Raw genomic sequence first — 20,313 nt, forward strand, 5'->3', positions numbered from 1 at the left:
AAAATCAATGACTGAGGTATTGATATGAAGCTCATACTAAGAGCCTGAGAAATGCAACTTGCAGCTTCTAGTCAACACTGTTCAAACAGAATTTAATGTGAACTTGACGAGCATCCCGAGGGAGGAAAAAGGCACCCTCGTTTTACAACCTTCATCAGCATTTGTCCCTGAATCACCCCAGTTTTTCCTTCTTTAATAATCAAATAATTCTCTAGCTGTATATGATTTTACCATATATATCTTTTTGGACATCTAATTAACACTGTGATTTTTGTTCTATATATGTTGTGTAATAGTTGATTTTGTCCTATCTTCACCAAACATGTTAAGCTTAATAAATATATTTATGAGAAAAAAATTAATTATTATCTAAAGGTTTATAATAAAAACACCAATTGCTTGTCCCATCTTTTCTGCAACTCCTACCTTACCCTACAATAACTGCTTTTATCTCTTTTAACTGTTTTTTTCTGGTAGTTATCATTATCTCTCTATATAATAGGCTTACTATTTATTACTTTTATATATCATATTAATGGCTACTTCTGGATATGTCAAAATTAGATATTATCTATTGACTTCCTGCTATGGTGGCAAAAGATTTAGTGCTCTTACAATTGCTTTTACAATTTAGCCTCCCTCTTCTCAAACTATTTCTAGCTGAATCAGTAGAAAAGGCTTATATTAGGGATTGGTAAATCTGGTCTGCTGGTTATCTTTGTAAATAAAGTTTTTTTTTTAATTTTATTTTTATGTTTTTACACAGCAGGCTCTTTTTTTAAAATTTTATTTAGTTTATTTTTTTAAATAGCAGGTTCTTTTTTTTTTTGAATTTTTGAATTTTATTTTTATTTTTTTATGTAGCAGGTTCTTATTTGTAAATAAAGTTTTATTGAAACAAGCACTCCCATCTCCTTGTCTATTTTCTACAGCTGCTTTCATGCTACAATAGCAGCCAGAGTTGAGTAGTTGCAAGAAAAACCAAATGATCCCCAAAGCCTAAAATACGGACTATCTGGCCCTTTAGTAAAACTATTTGTCAACTCCTTGTTTATGACATTTATTAAATATTATTCTCTGAAAAGTCATACTCTGTAGCTACATTCCTTTGTTGTTATTCATCCCTTTCTCTCCCAAATTTATAATTGCTTCTTTTTTTCTTATACTATTTGCTTTTATGACACTGTCCAATATATCAAGTGTCCTCTTCCAGATCAATCTTTAATTAGGCTGGATTTGATTATACTTTTGGAGGGAATTCAGCAAGATGCTTTTCTTTTTAAACAAAGGGTTTTCCTGGGTCAAGTCACTAGGAAGCTACTTGATAAACTCGAGGTTAAGTTGACCCGAGACACCAGTTAAGCCTTTGGATTAATTGAAATGCCTGATTAAAGTCACAAGGATTTGAGTCTTTGCCAAGATTTCATTATCCAGACCATGGATACATGTGGAAATATTTGATTCCCCCTAAAAGCCTAACCTCTTCCCAGATCTATCATCAAGCATACAAGTGGTTCCTAGGGATCTCAGTTGTTGACTTTATCCTCTCTTGATTTCTGGAAGACCGGAGGCAGAGCACAAAACTGGAACCCAGGTTACCAAACAACAAAACTGTTGACTTTGGTGCCAAAGAGGTGGAAGAAAAATATAAACGCTTCTCTTTGGGCCACGCCACCGTGTCTGCACTATAACTGCTAATTTACCTATGTGCCACTGTCTAACATCCATTCCGCCTCCCCCCTTTCATCCAAAATTGCTCCAGGTGCCAAGCAACAAGATTAAATAAGGAACGCTGCTTCCCCTAGTGGTGGAACGTTGCAATACACCTCATCACAGCAAAGGTACCAGCCCACACGTCCTTTTGGTAATTTTCTAAGCAAAATAACTAACCACGGGTCATAAAACTGATGGGAAGCAAAATTTGTACTGTTCTCCTAAAATTTAGGACTTAAACTTATTACTAGAATGTAGACCATACTATGTACTTGTATTGACTGGTATACTCCTTTTTTCAGCTGTGATTTGTGTATTCTTTGCAGTTAGTAGATTAACTGTTCTACATGCCTAGAATGTATAATTTCCTATTGGAGTCTGGTATACAGTATATAGTTTTTATGTGAAAAATATTTTCCTTACAACAGAGGGCAGCAAACTACAGCACATTCCTATTTTTGTAAATAAAATTCTATTGTAGTATAGCTTTGCCATTGGTTTAGGCATTGCCTATGGCTGCTTCTGCATTACAACAGCAGAGCTGAGTAGTTGTGACAAAAACCATGTGGCCTACAGAACCTAAGAGATTTACTATCTGGTTCTTTACAGAAAAATATAGGTGACCCCTGCCCTACAAAAAGGTCAATTCAAAGTTATTTTCAAAACAGGAATAATGAAAAGTGCTTGGTTCCACTGCCCTTCCAAATTCCTTATAAAATCAGAATGCCTCTTAAATACCTGTAAGTTCTATAAACGTGCAAATATGGCAATTGTCTTTCTCCCTTCCTGGAAGGCACAGATTGTGTCTATTTGGACTTGATGTCGTCCAGTCTAACTGGGCTTGATTAATTAATTATTTAATGCCTAACTGAAATGGACATCTACTATGTCACATAGTAGGTGCTCAGTAAATGAGAATGACTGAACAGAAGCCACACTCACTCACACAAAGGAGATGCTGCCTAGAGATGTGTAGCTCTTTTCCTGGCAGGATCTCAGACTCTGTGTTAACAGCCGATCGATTAACCCTGGATCATGATGAAAGGGAGGGCTGAGATCTCCCAACACACGTCCTTGCTCATCACTTACTTCTCATCTTCTCCTTGGCTCCAGCAATCAGATAGTAAAACATGTGGAACGTCCTCTCGTCTCTGGCTTGGCGAATCGCCCGTGACTTTTCTAGCAGATCTGGTTTGGGAGGAGTTAAGAATCCCAGGGATACCACGTGTACCTCTTGTGCGAGCATGACCTTCCTCCCCAATCCTTGTCACACCAGCTGCTGGAGGGGAAATCTCCAGGACCCGGGAGAGGTTCCCTGGAGTGTTCTGAAGAGTCTGATTGCTGGGGCAGAGTCAAGCCATCCATGCCTGGTCCACATGAGTTGACCTTCCAGTTCTGGCTCACAGATCCAAAATGAGACCACTGGGTGCTGCTGGCAGGCCCCAGTGCCGGGGAAAGTGAGGGGAACGGAGTGGGGAAAAAAGCATAAAAAGACAGGAGTCAAAGGACTCCAGGATGAAAGACTTATGGGAGGGGCATGAAATGAGATGTTTCCCCTGCAGCCATCACCAACTCCTCTTCTGTAGAGTGAGCTGTCTTTAGATATTACAGAGTAAAAATAATTACACCCTCTATGATTTGTTAATCCCTGTGCTAAATGTTTGACGTGCATTTTCTCATTTAAACCTCACAAACTATCCTAGAAGCTAAGTGCTTTTCAATATAGGGAAACTGAGGCCCAGGGAAGCTCAGGGAAGGCTCATTTCCCAGGAGCACAGAGCTAGGAAGTGACAATGCCAAGTGTCTGCGGTGACCAAAACCACCCCAGACAAGGGGCTGGGCTTCAAGAGCTGGGTACCAGTTCTGGCTGGCTGAGTGACCTTGACGCAGCTGACTAGCTGCCTAGCCTCAGGAGACTGTAAACATGACCCACTAATCAATCTAAGGAGAGCTGTTCTGCCATGGGGGGAGGGGATGGTGGGGAGGCACACGGGTGGTTGGGCTCTTGTACCAGGTGGATTTCCCCATGTAAGAACCAGGCTCTACTTGACTGTAACAAAATCTGCAAAACCCTAACCACTGAAGAATGAATGATCACTTCTTCTCTGTGCCCCCAAATCCATTGGATTAGACTGTGTCCCCCCCCACAACTCTGTCATGTCAGGTCATGTAGACTAATTTCTCCTCCCAACGCCTCTTATTATACAGGGTCACAAACTCTCATCTGCAATTCCCAAATCCAGAAACTTCTGAAAACCAGAACTCAGCTGGTGGCCTTACCTGTTCTGAGCCCACACGAGGCTATTTATGGTCTCCTTATCCCCCCGTAGGAGAATATGGGTGTCTTTTGCTGTATCTCATTTAATCCCTGCCCAGCTCTGGGAGGTGGGGATGGGGCCTGGTTAGTTGACCCCAGCCATGCCCTGAGCCCCCTCTGGGATGTTAAGGAGCACGAGGGGGCACTGGTGGGCTGGCGGAATTCTGATTCCTTAGATTTACAGAAACAGCTTCCTGCTTGCTTTGCCAGAAGCAGGCTGTTCCTCTGGGAAAGTTCTGTTTCCATTGATGTCCTATCTGTGGGCTGGAGCTGCTCTGTTCCTAAGAAGGACAAGGGGTCCGGGTTTAGCCTTGGACCCTGGCTCGAAAAGGATGAAGCAAAGTTCTCACGATAGCCGATGCTCAACCAGCCCTTATTCTGTCATGGTTCTAAGAGCTTTACATGAATTAATTCACTTGATTCTCACGACACCTCTATGAGGCAGGTATTATTATCATCCCCATTTCACTGACGAGGCACAGAGAGGTTGAGTAACTAGCCCAAGGTCGCTCAGCTAGGAAGAGGTCCACTCAGAATCAAACACAGGCTGCTTGAGGTCCCCAAACCTGGGGACCACCACACTACAAGGCTTGTTGTTAAGGGAAAACAACCCCAGGGGAGATTTGTTCTGGATGGCACCCAAGAGCCTAGGGAGAGAGGGGTGGCTCTTGTGCCCCCCTCAGGCTCTGGGCAGGAGGTTGGTGGGACCAAGGGTGGGAGCCCCAGGTGGCCCAGGCTCAGCAAAGGATACATGTCTCAATGTTGGCTCCCACGATGTAACCCGTGACATCAAAGTTGATGCGGATAAATTTGCCCTGCCAACAGGAAAACACAGTTCATGGTGGATTCCCCAGCCTCAGCCCCTCACCCTCATGCTGCAGGCACGTGGGGAGAGAGAAGTCAAGGAACATTCAAGGGGAAAAGAAAAAAACCAGAGAGAGGTTCTTGCAAACACTCAAGAATCTCACAGGTCAGCATCTCCTGAGCTGGGAAGATCGAGGGCCTTATGGCAACAGAGGAACTTAGAAAACACTTTCTCAAATCAATTTCACTTGCTCTTGCAATGACCCTCAGCCCATCATAGCTCTCCCCATCTTAAAGGTGGGGAGACTGAGGCCAAGAGAGCTAGTGGGACCTGCCCAGTGTGGTAGTGCTCCTAAGAGGTAGAGCCATGAGTAGAAGGCACGTTTTGCCACACCCAGTGGCTGGAGGCCTCCCCCGCTGTCCCCCTGCCCAGAAACACACTGGGCCTCCATGATCAATCAAGCCCAAGTTCATCCAGCTGCAAATTAAACCGCTTCTTTGGGGCAGGTGAGCATGAACAGTGATGCCAGGGAGCCACGCTATCTGAGCAGGCCCTGCATAGGAGGCTCTGTAGGCAAGGCTGGGCCATGGCCCCAGCCCCGGGGCCCATCAGATCTCTCCACTTGGAAGAGATGCCAATCCACCTGCCTTCTGCCTCAGCCGAACCACAAAACCAAGGACAGCCAGGTCCCGCATCTGGCAGCACTGGCCCTTTTCCTGCTTTCTTAACAGCTGACAAAGGATCGTATCCTTACCGCCCTCACCCACCTGTGATTACATGGTGGGAGGCACCATCCCCTAGGCTTGCTTGGGCCTCGACAAAACCCTCACTCTTTCTCCATCAGGAAGTGAGACAGACAGTAGGATGATTCAGGACCATGAACGTCATTGCAACTGTAACAGAGGAACCTGCTGGTCCTGGAGCCATCTTGCCTTCCTCCCGAGAAGGCCTGGGGCACCAGTGAGTGGGGACATTTCAGGGATTCACTTTGAATTTCCTCTCATTTACTGACATCCTAGAAACTTGCACTGGGTTGCAACGCACAAATGCAGTGCTTCTTGGTGCAGCCAACACAAACCCCACGAGGATTTTGGAAATCTAGGGGAGGGACTGGAATTGTTACATGACGGTGGCAGCTACTGCTCTTAGTGGACAGGGGCCAAGGATGCTGGGCATCCTGCAATGACCAAGAGAGTCCCAGACACCAAGCATTAGCCACCTACCCTATGACTTTCAAATGTCCCACCTGACACTCACGGAGGTGAAAAACCTGTTTATAATTAGCTGAGCCTAGACCCTAATGGTGTTTTAGATAAAAACACACAAAAAATGTTAATGTTGTTCTCATGTAGGAATGTCATATCCATGTAACTCGAGAGCAAATTGTTCTTTGGTTCAGAGCTTTCCAAAGAGTATGTCATCATTCTGGAAAATCCCATCCCATGGCTTCAGTCCCCAGACGAACCCCCCCTCGTCTCAGCCTGCATTTGTAGCTGTCAAGGTCACAGTGATTCTGGATATAAATGCAAGTGTCTGACTAGTTCATTGTGTCTTCATATGTGATCTGGCCCGAGAACTGATATGTTGAAATGCACATTTTAATTATGAATTGTTTTATTTCTCCTTCATATTATAGCAAGGGCATTGTGCTATTTTTTTTTTAATCTGATGTGTGTAGTAGGTGATGTAATCTATGACTCTAATTTTTCAGGGAAGGAAAGGGAACACTGCATAATTACTTGTAATAAGAAGTGGGTCTTGAGGTTGACAAGGCTGGGGCCCATGCGTGTGAATATGCAGGACACAGAGATACCCACGGAGCAGCTCTACATGGGCGGGGCAGAGGTTTCCACAAAGAGTTTTTCACAGGGTCCCATCTGGTGACTGACAGTTCAGAGGGGCACCCACACATCAGAAGGGGCCTCCTCACTAGTGGAATTCAGATGCAGTCTTTCCTCCAAACTTCCTCATCAAAGTATCTTTCTGGGCTTCCCAGGTGGCGCAGTGGTTAAGAATCTGCCTGCCAATGCAGGGGACACGGGTTGGAGCCCTGGTCCGGGAAGATCTCAAATGCTGCGGAGCAAAACGAGGCCCATGTGCCACAACTACTGAGCCTGTGCTCTAGAACCCGCAAGCCATAAATACTGAGCCCTCATGCCACAACTACTGAAGCCTGTGCGCCTAGAGCCCACGTTCCACAACAAGAAAAGCCACCGCAATGAGAAACCCACGCACCGCAACAAAGAGTAGCCCCTGCTCGCATCAACTAGAGAAAGCCCACGCACAGCAACAAAGACCCAACACAGCCAAAAATAAATAAATAAAATAATTTTTTAAAAAAGCATCATTCCTCTTAAAAAAAAGAAGTATCTTTCTGACTCTCCTATGGAGTGGAGGCCCCCACTTCTTTTGTACAACAAGATAATTTTTGTCTAAGTGTCATCAACCACCTGTGTTCAGGGTTCTCCTGCCCCCATTAGGCTCAGGTGAGAAAGGCGGGGGGTGGCCCTTGGAACCTGGGAAAGCCTGTGTGGGAAGTCCTGCCTCATTGACTGTTGGCTCCCCAACTAGGCCACAAGCTTTGTGAAGGCTGGAACCACGTCTGAATTGTTTGCTGTCTAGATCAGGGTCTGCTATACAGTAGGTGCTTAATGAAAATGAGCCAAGTGAAGAGAGAGAGAGAGAGAGAATGGTGTGTGTAAAAATGCCTGCCAGAATGATTGTATACAGTGGGTGCGTAATAAATGTTTATTGAAACTTGCATGTGCTTGGTACATAGTAGGTACTCAATGCATGTTTTGCTGAATAAATAAATGAGTATTGGGTATAAGTGTCTAGCACTTACTAGGTGCTCAGTAAATATTTACTGAATGAATTATGAATGTCAAATTCTAACAGGGAGCCTAGTATATAGCAGACGCTGAATGAATATTTGTTGAATGAATAGTGAGTGAATGAATGAGGGAGTAAGTGGCTGGAGCACTTGCAGGGTTGTAAGGTCAAGAGAGAACTGGAGATGCAGAGCAAAATGCTGTTGCAATGCACACCTCCATCCCTTCAGCCTCAGACGTCCCCTGCACACATATACTCTGCATTCTCAGGCAGGAGGTGACACCAGGGGACCCGAGCCTTTTCCAGAAAACCCATGTGGCTTTGCTACTTACAAATCGTGAGGAGTTGTCGTTCTTGACGGTTTTGGCGTTGCCAAAAGCCTCCAGGATGGGGTTTGCTTGTAGAAGCTGCTTTTCCAGCTCACCCTAAAATTCATTCACATCTAGTTATTGGAGAAAGTGACGCAGACACTGACAGCTCTGCCCTGGACAGATGTTGTCACAAAACTCTGCCCTTAACCCACAGGTTCTCTCCTATCCTATCACCTACCCATCTGACACCCCAATGCTAATGTCCAGATTTACTCAAGGATTTCAGAAGAGAAACAAATGTCTGAGCTCTCTTATAGCCGGGACATCTGTAAGGACATCACCTAGGAAGGCCACTTTTTCCTAGATAGGGCCTGCTCATCTATGTGACATCATTGCCACTGAGAACTGCCACACTGTACAACACCAGGATGTCATTTACATCATAGTGAATCCATGGAGTTGTGCAGTGCACAACCTGCCCTGCTGTACACGGCAGTCCTGCTGCTGCTTATGTTTGACAAGCAGCTTTCTTCAAGTTAAATCACTACAACCCTTCTCCTGATGGTTTTAGTCCAATTTTTTAAAGTTGCAATTTTTCCTTTCTCAGGACCAGTTTTCTGAAGTCTCCTATGGAAGACAAGTAAGGAATGCGCAAAACCCACCGGGAATACTTCAAACCGATTGCAGAACAAAGCTTCAAAGCAGGTTGCTTGAGCTCCATTCATCAGGTTAAATGCAGCTGAGACTGTACACAGCCCATCGGCCCCCACTGAGGGGGCTCCTGTGCACAAACGCGGTCACGTGATTAATTGTTGCAGGAAAGGGCCAACAAGGTAAATCATGCCAGGAAGCATCGAGCTGCTCTCTGCCTATCCCCACGACACGGCGGCTGTGGACTGGCTCGGCGGCTCTCCCACCCAGCTCCTCCTCCAGGCCGACCCTGGGAAGTATGGGTCCTGAGGGCTTTCTCCTGTTTTCTCTGCTGGTTCCCCTGTCCTCTTTTTCAGGGCAGTTGGGCTGGGCTAAAAAGAAGCTGGGAAAGGTTCTAGAAGCTAAAAGGGAGTGCACAGCTTTCTCCCTGCTCCTCTATGCACCAGGAGGCCATCATGGGTGGCTGTCCCTAAAGGAACAGAACAGGAAGCTACTAATTTACGTGTCTATTTATTCACATGCCCTCCTCCTTCACAGCTCCCAAAGAAGATGAAAGTGTCATCTCTGTGAAAATCCCAGCCACAGTGGAATCCCCATAATTGGGACTTGTGGAAATTTACAATGAGAGCAAAGGGCTTTGCTTGACTAGTAGGAAGAAGACTAATGGGGTCACTTCTGTCAACACAAACTTGGGGTCCCAATATCCCCAGAAAAAAGGTCCCTTCCTAGAATGGGAGTTCCAGCTGCTGGGGCCAAAAGATCCTTCTCAGGAGAGCTTTGAACATGGAGATCTGGTCCAAACCACTCATTTTATGGATGATGAGACAGTGGCTCAGAGAAGTTAAGTGACTTGGCCAAAGTCACACAGGAGCAGATCCCATAAAAGAAGCCTGATTCTCCTTCTGATTCATCCATGACACTGCCGCCCAGGTCTAACTAAGATGGATTGAGTGTGATCCTAGCACACGCTAGGATCTCTTGATCTGAGGGTCTCTTCCAGGCTGGGACCCATATGCCAGCCCCCCAAGCTCTGAGTTAGAGATGAGTTTACACATGCAGTGGTTTGAGCAGGGCCCGGTTGTGTGTCGCAGTAGCTGGGGCCTTACCGTGCCACCAAAGCTAGTGCATCGTGAACACCAAGACTCCCGTTTCTGGAGCCTTGGGTCAAGCAACCGGCATGCAAAGACAGACACGCACTGCACACACATGCACAGGGACACACCAGTGCACAGGGGACAGGGCTCAGGGGAGATACTTAGGGATGATGGCAGGGAGTGGGGAGAGAGGCATGCCACAGCAGTGCCATTAACTGACTGTCAATCAAGCCAGGGAAGCTTTAGGGCCAGAAGGTCCTAAAAGGCTCAACCAGACGGGACAGATGTCTCCAGGGCCTTCCAGTCAGGGTTACCGGTGGTGGACACATTGGTGGGAAGGGTAATGGGATCCATTCTGAACTGGGGAAATCCATTCCCGGCTGGAGGTCAACCCTGGGAATTCCAATGGGTCCTGCGGGTGGCAACGCACCCCACACCCCACACTGACGTCGGACACCCGCAGGACGGTGTTTCAGTGCGTTTGTAGGTTTGGGTTGTGAAACTCGGGGATCTAGCCCATTCTACCATCAGCTACGGGGCTCAGTGGGTGCGACAGGAGCATGCACATCTAAACACACTCCGTGCCTCCCGTACACACCAGGAAAACACTCCCAGTTACTCACGTAGGCAAAAGATGGGCCTTGCTGTGGTTGAACAATACAGTATAAAACAAATGTCAGTGTTATTTCCATCACACGTACATAAGGGTCTGGAGAATATACGATTTCAATCCCCCCGCTCAGACAGCCTGGATTCTCCAAAATTCTCCAACTAGGAAAGCAGCAACTTTTCTTGGATTCAATTTCCTTTCTGTTTTGCTGCTTTCTTTTCTAATTTCTTAGAGATTCAGACATTTCAAAGTTTTTTAATTGCTGGGGCCGAGGTGCACTCTTTAAAACTGTGTCTCATGAGACGCTGTCTGAGATGTGTTCTCACACACAGAGAAAAAAGTATCTGGCACATAGCAGGTGCTTGATAAAGATCAGTCACTATTATTAAGTATTACTATTACTTATCATCACTATTCTAGGAAAAGGAAAGGCGGTGGGAAGCAGTGTTTAACTGCCACGTGAACTTTGGCGCTATTTGTTCCTATACACGGTGCCAGAGACAGTGTGGGTTTCCTGCGTCTGTTTGAGGGAGGAAGGTTCCCCAGGCTACAACCGGTGCCCATCCGAGATCTCCGAGGGCCTCCAGACAAACTGGTCTCCGTGGCTGCTCCAGTGTTGCCTCCGAGCCCCAGAAGCAAGATCCAGAGTGGCAGGAACCAGTGACACCCCAAGCCTTCTTCAGGCCTCCGCTCTGCCATTCCCCTGCCCCCACCCCAAACCTTCACACAGAGGCGCTGGCAGGTCCTTCAAGCAGCCCCATCGCTTGTCGCCTCCTCTGGGACAGACGAGGCAGGGCTAAGACGGAGGAGGAAGAGAGGGATGGACCCAAGAAGGGATGATTCTAGAAACTTGCTCTTCTTTTCCTTCTAAGCCCTTAATCAAACTGCATCATCATGGGTTGATCTGTATGATTATTTGATGACTATCTCTCTTTCCCACGAGTCCAAAAGCTCAGTAGCTAGAATAACAGTGCCTCTTAGCCTCATCGCTGGACCCCATCCTGGCAGCGCCTGGCATACAGTAGATGCTCAGTCAAGGGCACTGGACCAAAGCCCGTATGCTGAGTGACACCAATGTTCCCATCCCTTGGGGTTCCCATCTGAGGGACACATGGAAGAATGACAGGTGTCCCTCAACACTAGGGAATTTACAGAGATTCAGTTCAGCAGTAGTTCTCGATCAGGGGTGACCGTGCCCCCCAGAGGGCACCTGGCAATGTCTAGAGACAGTCTTGGTTGCATAACTGAGGGCAGGGGTTGCTACCAGCCTCCAGTGGGGAGAGGCCAGGGATGCTGCTAAAAATCCTCCAAGGCATAAGACAGCCCCACAATTACTCAGTCCAAAATGACTTTGGTGCCACGGTTGAGAAGCTTTGATGTCAATCAAGACTCCTCCTCTCATTTCACAGGAAAGGACCCCTCGGGAGATGATCCTGGCTAAAGCGAGAAATCACCTAGACCCAAACGGGCCCACCTAGGAGGAAAAACATCCCTCTGGTGAGCTGTCTGGGGAGGGGCAGTGAAACACAGCCCTGAGTCCTTACAACGCCGAGTCCTGGCCTTCTCAACGGTGCTGTCTCTCCCTCGGTCAGCCCACGAGCCCGGAGGCCCATCTGCTAAGTCGTGGCCACAGGGCAGGAACTACCACTCACCGTGATACTTGTGTCCTTCTTGCCCTTGTGGGAGGAGGCCACCACGGCCAGGTACTGGATGACTTTCTTGGTGTTTTCAGTTTTCCCGGCTCCAGACTCGCCTCTGAAAGACACGGGAACAGTGACCCACTGGAAACAGCCCCACGCAGGTGTTCTGTGGGTACTTTTCCACAGTTCCGTGCCATTTGCCAGATGGGAAAACTGAGGCTCCCAGAGGGGAGGACACTTGCCCACCACTGGCAGAGAGCTGGGCTGGGTTTCAAACCCTGCTCCATATCTCAATCCACTCCTCCCGAGAGGATGCAGGAAAGGATGTAGATGAACAGAGTAAAAGAGAAAACTGAGTTTTCCTACCAAGGTCCAAACTTAGGTTTACTTGGAACTGTCTACTTTTAAAAATAAATACTTCGTTTTCTAGAGCAGTTTTCAGTTCACAGCAAAATTGAGCAGAGGTACAAAGTTCCTATACGTCCCTGCCCCTGCCCCTTGACACACAGCCTCCTCAACCATCAACATCCCCCAACAGAGTGGTACACTTGTAACGATCGATGAACCCACGCTGATGCATCACTGTCACCCAAAGTCCGTAGTTTACATCAGGGTTCACTCTTGGTGTTGTACATTCTATGGGTTTTGACAGCTGTATAATGAAATGTATCCACTATTACAGTATCATACAGAATAGTTTTACTGCAAATTATCTATTTTAAAGACATTATTAGGGACTTCCCTGGTGGTGCAGTGGTTAAGAATCTGCCTGCCAATGCAGGGGACACAGGTTCGAGCCCTGGTCCGGGAAGATCCCACATGCCATGGAGAAACTAAGCCCGTGCACCACAACTACTGAGCCTGTGCTCTAGAGCCCACGAGCCACAACTACTGAAGCCCACACACCTAGAGCCCGTGCTGTGCAACAAAGAGAAGCCACTGCAATGAGAAGCCTGTGCTCCACAACGAAGAGTAGCCCCCGCTCCTGCAACCGGAGGAGGCCTGCACACAGCAACAAAGACCCAATGCAGCCAAAAATAAATAAATAAATAAATTTTAAAAAGAAAAAAGAAAGACATTATTAGCCTTGTTAGAGACGGAATGATCAGGCAAGAGACTGCCTTCCAGGAAGGACATAAGTACCTCTCAGAGTACCAGGATATAAGGTAAAAGTTTTAGAAGCTCCCCTTACAAAAAAGGAGAAGAAGGAGAAGGAGAAGAAGAGGGAGGGGGAGCGGGGAGAGGGCAAAGGAAAAGAAGAGGGGAAGAAGAAGAAGAAGAAGAAGGGGACGAAGGAGAAGAAGAACTGGTTATCCCATCAGCCACTGGACAGACATAAGCCCCTTCATCCCCTGGAGAACCCCACTCTAATGGTCAGGTGGCTAGCTAATGATCTCAGTCAAGTATCAAAGAATAAACCTGGTTGAAGTAATTCATGCTAAAGTGTAAATGACTGATAAGTTTAGATCAGCAGGGCGTTGTTTGTCTTATCAAAAGAATACTCCTAGAGTATGAGCAGTGGATTATTTTACCAAAATGGCTTTCTTGAACCAGCTACCTCTTGGCCACTGGAGATCATGGTGGTGGAATTGTTTCATCCAAGGATTCCAGACACTGCCTCTGACTCCCACTATTCTCAGTGAAAGGGAAAGATGACTTCAACCAAATCTTTCCTCCCTTCTTGTCCTCTCCTCTGATTTTCTTTTGTTTTTTGTTTTTCCTTCCTTTGCCTAGACTCTCATTTGCTGAGCTCACTGAATATTCTGAAACGTACTAATTTTTTTTTAAGTCTGAATTTGTCTACCCCGAGGTCGGTTCAAGGTCCTCCACGCTGAACCAGTGCCACCAGCGCTAGTGCAGTGCTTGCCCTTTTTCCTAATTAGGAAATAAAGAAATTAACTTGCTCTGCCAAGGGCCCATTAATAACTTTGCTCATGGCTAAAAGGAAGAAAGAGAGAAAGAGGAAGGAAGGAAGGAAGGAAGGGAGGGAGGGAGGGAGGGAGGAAGAAAAGAGAGAGAAAGAAAGAAAGAAGAAAGAAAGAGAGAGAAAGGGAGAGAGAGAAGGAAGGAAGGAAGGAGGGAAGGAAGGAGGGAGGGAGGGAGAAAAGAAGGAAGGAAGGAAGGAAGGAAGGAAGGAAGGAAGGAAGGAAGGAAGGAAGGAAGGAATGGAGGAAGGAAGGGAGGAGGGAAGGCGGGAGGGAGAGAAAGAAACATGTGCCCTGAATTGTCAGACACAACCCCATGGGTCACCATCTGGAAATAAAGTGTCTGGTCTCCAGGAAGGTTGAAACATCTCTCCACGTCTCACGACGATATTAACACTGTCCTCTCCCCTTTCCTAATGGCCTTTATTCCCAATGGTCACATTATTTCACATGGCCTCAGAGGCACTTTGTGAAATGGGAGCCATGGAGGCATTATCTTCATTTTCTTGAGGAGGACAATTGAGTCCAAAAAATTTTTTTTTCTTTAATTTTAAGGAGAGAATTGACTTTTCAAGGGGAGTGGAGGCCCTATGCTAATTGTTTCACATGTATTATCTCCTTTACCTCCCCTCCCCCAATCCTGAAGGTAGGACATATCACTTTCATGTTATTACAGAAGAGGAACTTTGGGCCAGAGTGGGTAAGCAACTTGCCCTAGATCACACAGCGAGGCAAGAGCACACACAGCATTGAAATCAAGTCTCTGGTTCCAATGCAATCAGGACTCTTTCTATGACATTTCACCAAGTCATTCCATGACACAGGCCTAACCCTCTAGGAACTTGCTTTCTAAGGTCAGAGGAAGGGAATGGGGAATAGGAATTGATATTTCTTGAAGACCTACTCTATGTTATTGGGCTCAGAAATCTTTTTATTTAATCCAACAACCTAATGAAGGAGTCATTGATTATCCCCATCACCCACCTGGGGAAACTGAGGCTCAGAGAGGTTGAAGTAGTGTTCTAGGTCATAACTGCTCCTGCTATCACACAGATAGGGAATAGAGGAGTGAGATTTGAACGCAGGTCTGCTTGATGCCAGAGCCCATGTTCTGCCCACTACACTTTTTTTTTACACATGAAATTATTTTCAAACATTATTTAACACAAGTCTTACAAATATATCACATTAGTTGTGGAGGAAGTTAGATATTTTATAACTTCAGGGCTATAATTTATTATTGGCAACAAAAGGCAAAAAACCTCACTGCCAGCATGAGGGCACAGTTTGAAGCAACTGAAATCATACAAGCATTGCTTCATAAACATCGATTTTTGAGTGGCATAGTTTCAGAAAAGATTGATTTTTAAAGGATATTTTAATTATGCTCTAACAGGTGTTTGGAATGAAATGCTATATTGCAGCTATCTGTATGAAGGTTTGGTCAGTATTGATTATTTGGAATGTCTAGCTCTGCAAGAGAGCAAAAAGGAAAGTGGTTTGAAATAGACAAACTCTTGTGGCATACAGTTTATATGACTAGAGGTTGTCATCAAACCTTGAAAATAGTCTTGATGTATTTAAGTGAAAGATGGTGGACGCTAAGCTGTTATAGGAACAAACTATCCGTGTAGCTTATCCTTGGAAATTAAGTTACTGAGTTAAAGTTCTTAGTTTTAAAGACTAATAATAATCCATTTAGATCTTCTTTTCAAATCAGTTTACTCGTGAATGACTGCCATGTATTCATTCTAATTTATCAATAAATTGGCATGAAAAGTTGGAAATTGATCTTTTTTTAACATCTTTATTGGAGTATAATTGCTTTACATTGTTGTGTTAGTTGCTGCTGTATAACAAAGTGAATCTGCTATATGTATACATATATCCCCATATCCCCTCCCTCTTGTGTCTCCCTCCCACCCTCCCTATTCCACCCCTCTAGGTGGTCACAAAGTACCGAGGTGATCTCCCTGTGCCCACTACACTTTTATTTTTAAAAGTGTGACAAGGAGATAGAATGCAGGAAAGACAGAGCGAAGCCCTTACCCCACTCCATCAAGGAGTTCTTCCATATATTCTGGGAGCCTTCACTTGCCTTAATAGGCTCTTTAAAAATGTGACCAGGAACCAATGAACCAAGCCACTCAGTCATTCACACCTTAGTATGAATTATTTCAATTAGGCTAATGTCAGAACCCTTGATAGACATCACTCCAAACCAAAGGGGCCAGGTTCTGATCAGAGCAAGAGGAAGGAGAGAAAACCTGAGTGAGGAAGATTACCTATGTAGCTGATCCTGAGCCCATTCAGATCCAAGGCAAGAATCAGGACAGCTGTGCACATAGCAACCCCAGATCACTACTGCCCCCTCCTCTTTCCCACCATGATTTCTTCATTCTCCATCTCTGCCTTCAGCCTCTCCCACCTCCTCCCTTTCACAACAAAGACACTGGCATGACCATGACTGTGGCCCTGGTCTTCTACCTCGCAAGGGCGGGGAAGTGAGACACAGACTCTGGGAATCTGCTTCTCCCCACGTGGCTGCTTGGCTCAACAGTTTCCAAGTTTTACTGATAAAAATAAATTATCCTAGGAGGTTGTGCCAAAGAAAACAACCCAAGCTCCAGGCTCATGAGCATCTGAAGATTGATGTGCTCAGGGCTGCTTCAGAAACATTAATACCTTTGCTTTTCTGACCCCTGGACTCTGGGGATGAAGATGTCTTCCTGGTCTGAGCTCCCTAAACCTTGGTCCTGTTTCTTAGGGGACTTGGTGCCCAGCTCCCTCATCCTGGAGGAGAACCTGGACTCATGACCATATATGGCCTCCTGGCCTTGTAATTACCCCACTGCCAAGTCCTTTTAATCAGTCCAGCCTCAGTGGCTGGAAGGAGCTACCCAATGGCAGCTTAACCCCTCAGCCCCCAGCCAGGCTGGATTCATGGGTGTGTGACCTGTGCCGTCCCATGGGGACCATACTGAGGAGGGCCCTGTGCTTGATTTAATGCTCTGATGTTGCGATCTTGAATTTCTAAATAATTTTTTTAATTAATTTTTTTTTATTGGAGTAAAACTGCTTTACAATATTGTGTTAGTTTCTGCTGTACAATGAAGTGAATCAGCTATAAGTATACCTATATGCCCTCCCTCTTAGACCTCCCTCTCCCCCACCCCCCCATCTAGGTCATCACAGAGCACCGAGCTGAGCTCCCTGTGCTATACGGCAGGTTCCCACTAGCTATCTATTTTACACATGGTAGTGTATCTATGTCAAACCTAATCTCCCAATTTTTCCCACCCTCCCCTTCCCCCTCTGTGTCCACATGTCCATTCTCTACATCTGTGTCTCTATTCCTGCCCTACAGATAGGTTCATCTGTACCATTTTTCTAGATTCCACATATATGCATTAATATACGATATTTGTTTTTCTCTTTCTGGCTTACTTCACTCTGTATGACAGACTCTAGGTCCATCCACATCTCTACAAATGACCCAATTTCATTCCTTTTTATGGCTGAGTAATATTCCATTGTATATATGTACCACATCTTCTTTATCCATTCATCTATCATTGGACATTTAGGTTGTTTCCATGTCCTGGCTATTGTAAATAGTGCTGCAATGAACATTGGGGTGCATGTGTCCTTTTGAATTATGGTTTTCTCAGGGTATATGCCCAGTAATGGGATTGCTGGGTCATATGGTAGTTTTATTTTTAGTTTTTTAAGGAACCTCCATACTGTTCTCCATAGTGGCTGTATCAATTTACATTCCCACCAACAGTGCAAAAGGGTTCCCTTTGAACAAGGGGCTCAGCATTCTCATTTTGCATGATTTTACAAGTCAGGTAGCTGGTCCTAGCTCCTAGGGTTGAACACCATTTCTGAGTCCATTTCAGCCGTGGTCTGCCATTGGTAGCAAAGCCAAATTGCCTCTGAATCTCAGAGCTGTTCAGTCCCTGGTCCTCATGTGACTCCCAACCCTGCAGCCAGCAAAGTCCTCTGGATTTGTGCTGTCCAACTCCTATACATCCTACAAAGCCCAGTTAAGCACTGCCTCTATTTTGAGTACTGCCTCCAGCTCCCCAGGCAAAAGCAGTGCCTCTTTCCCCTGCAGCATCAATCAGCAGAATAACACAATGGGCTCCAGGGCCAGACTGCCTGAGTTCAAGTCTCTGCTCTGCCCTATGTGACCACGTGCGAGTCATTTAACTACTCCCATGCCTCAGTTTCCTCATCTATAAAATGGGTATAATAAAAGCACTTCTACAGTTGTTATGAGGATTAAATGAGTGAATATATAAAACATTTAGAACAATGCCAGGTATACAAAAATGTTACCTATTGTTACTTTTACAACCATTTCTCTCCTAATGCTTATATATTCTGTTTATATCATTATCTTCAATATTCATACTATCATTAAAATACAAGACATATTTTTCTATTGTTTAAGCCAGGAGTCAGCAAACCATTCTGTAAAGGGCAGATAATAAATACTATAGGCTTGGTGGGGCCTGCATTCTGTGTCCTAACTACTCAGCTTTGCCTTTGTAGCACAAAAGCAAATGTGGAAATAAATGGGAGTGGCTATGTCCCAATAAAACAATAAAAGAACAGACAGGGACCAGATTTGGCCCACTGGTCAGAGTTTGCTGACCTCTGGCTGAAGTGTTCCATTTTAAAGTTCAGACCCCTCTAGAAGACCTCACCCACCTCTCTCTGATCTCATGTCCCACCCCCCAAAGATGCCCACATCCTAATCTCAGGAATCTGTGAATACCTTACATGAGACAAGAGACTTTTTAAATTAAATTAAGGATCTGGAGAAGGGATAATTATCTCGGATTATCCCGGTAGCCCAGTATAATCACGTGTCCTTATAAGAGGGAGGCAGGAGGGTCAGAGACAGAGATTAGGAGATACACTGCTGGCTCTGAAGATGGAGGAAGAGGCCACAAGCCAAGGAATGTAAGCAGCCTCTGGGAGCTGGAAGACTAGGAAACTGAGTCAGCAGGTTGTTTTAGCATTTATATACACTTACCTAAGTAGCATTATATCACTAATTTTTGATTATTCATTGTTAAACATCAAATGTTGATTTCCCATTGTGGAAGATGATAATTTAGCTCCTGTTTAACCCTCTCCTCTTTCCCCATAGAAGCAATGTGGTCACATACAGTATTTCCGGCTAGATCAACACTCAGGGTTTGCATTATAAAGATGATGGAAATACTGCACACGGCTGGGCCCCTTTGTCACTGTGATTACTCTTCCTTCTTGCCTAACTTTGATTTCCCCTAGAATTAATAATTACCTTGTCTTAGTGTTTCCCAGTTTTCTATCTCTATACATATCAACCCCAAACTTATTACAAATTTTCTAAATCTTCTCTCAATGCATTTCATTGTCTTCACAATTAAATCGCCACCTGAAACTCTTATTTATCTGGTTCAACACCAGGACCCCCAGGCCTAGCACCTGCTTGGTGCCAGTTGGTGCAAAGTAAGTATTTGTTGCCTGAGTCTGTCCTTTGGCCTTGGGAGTTTGCTGTAAGGAACATTTGGGGGAAAAAAAATCTGGAAAAGCACTTTTGAAAAGCAGATAGCAGGCTCTATTTTCAAGACTATGGCAATTAGAATTCCTTAGCACCTGAACTCAGAACCCGTCATTCACAGCTCTAAACATGCAGAGAAAGTTGTGGAGCAAAAGTCTAGAAACAATGGGGTTACTGTTACTATCTGTTAATACTGTGAATAATTCTGTTAATAACATGATTTGTTGACATTGCTTTTAATTGAAGGAGATGCTAACTTTCAGTTAGACGTTTAAAATGTATGTTTGTGTATGTAGAGGCATATGTTTGTATACACACACACACACACACACACACACACACACAGAGTCATTCTCGTTCACACTAGTTATGCTCTATGAAGCCACTGCAAACACTGAATTAGTGATCACTGAACCATCGTCGCTTGTAGGGGAAACACACAGGTAGGTTCCTGTGAGTTTCTGGTCCCAAAATTTTCATCAACCAATCACTATAGTATAACTTTATGTGTGTTTCTGTTTAAAGACACTTTACTTAATATATTGTTGATTCATTGACATTGAACTCATGGCCAACAGCGCTGTAACTCATGCCTGAAGGAGACTCATCTACACACGTATTTCCTCCATAAGGCACATCCCAACCTTCCCAACCTTAGGAAAACCAGACAGCACTTCGGCACTACACTTGGTGGACGTTTTAAACAGCAAAATCACTAAAAAAAAAAAAAAAAAGCTACAAAAATTCAAAAGCATGGCACTAAATATGCCACGAAGAGGACCCTTGTTTACAGTCTGAGCTGAAACAAGAAGGCCGAGTGTCACCTTGTTCCGCCTCAGCTGGGAATGTGTGCGT

General features: G+C 45.2%; 1 protein-coding gene across 3 annotated transcripts in view; it reads right to left on the minus strand.

The window, feature by feature from the left end:
• The window catches only part of MYH11 (myosin heavy chain 11), a gene marked incomplete at its 5' end in the record, with an annotated part of 108,464 nt that overhangs the window by 50,619 nt on the left and 37,532 nt on the right, over positions 1 to 20,313 (minus strand). For 2 of the 3 annotated variants that reach the window (XM_082432544.1, XM_082432546.1), the window contains 5 exons: positions 2,803 to 2,901; positions 4,782 to 4,845; positions 8,000 to 8,092; positions 10,347 to 10,367; positions 11,986 to 12,088. In XM_082432544.1, the coding sequence (XP_082288670.1) occupies positions 2,803 to 2,901; positions 4,782 to 4,845; positions 8,000 to 8,092; positions 10,347 to 10,367; positions 11,986 to 12,088 (380 nt within the window). The remainder of the gene's footprint in view (positions 1 to 2,802; positions 2,902 to 4,781; positions 4,846 to 7,999; positions 8,093 to 10,346; positions 10,368 to 11,985; positions 12,089 to 20,313) is intronic. The other variant, XM_082432545.1, reaches the window with a different exon arrangement.

Source organism: Balaenoptera physalus (genome assembly GCF_965194825.1).
Source record: "Balaenoptera physalus genome assembly, chromosome: 16".
Lineage (NCBI taxonomy): Eukaryota > Metazoa > Chordata > Mammalia > Artiodactyla > Balaenopteridae > Balaenoptera > Balaenoptera physalus.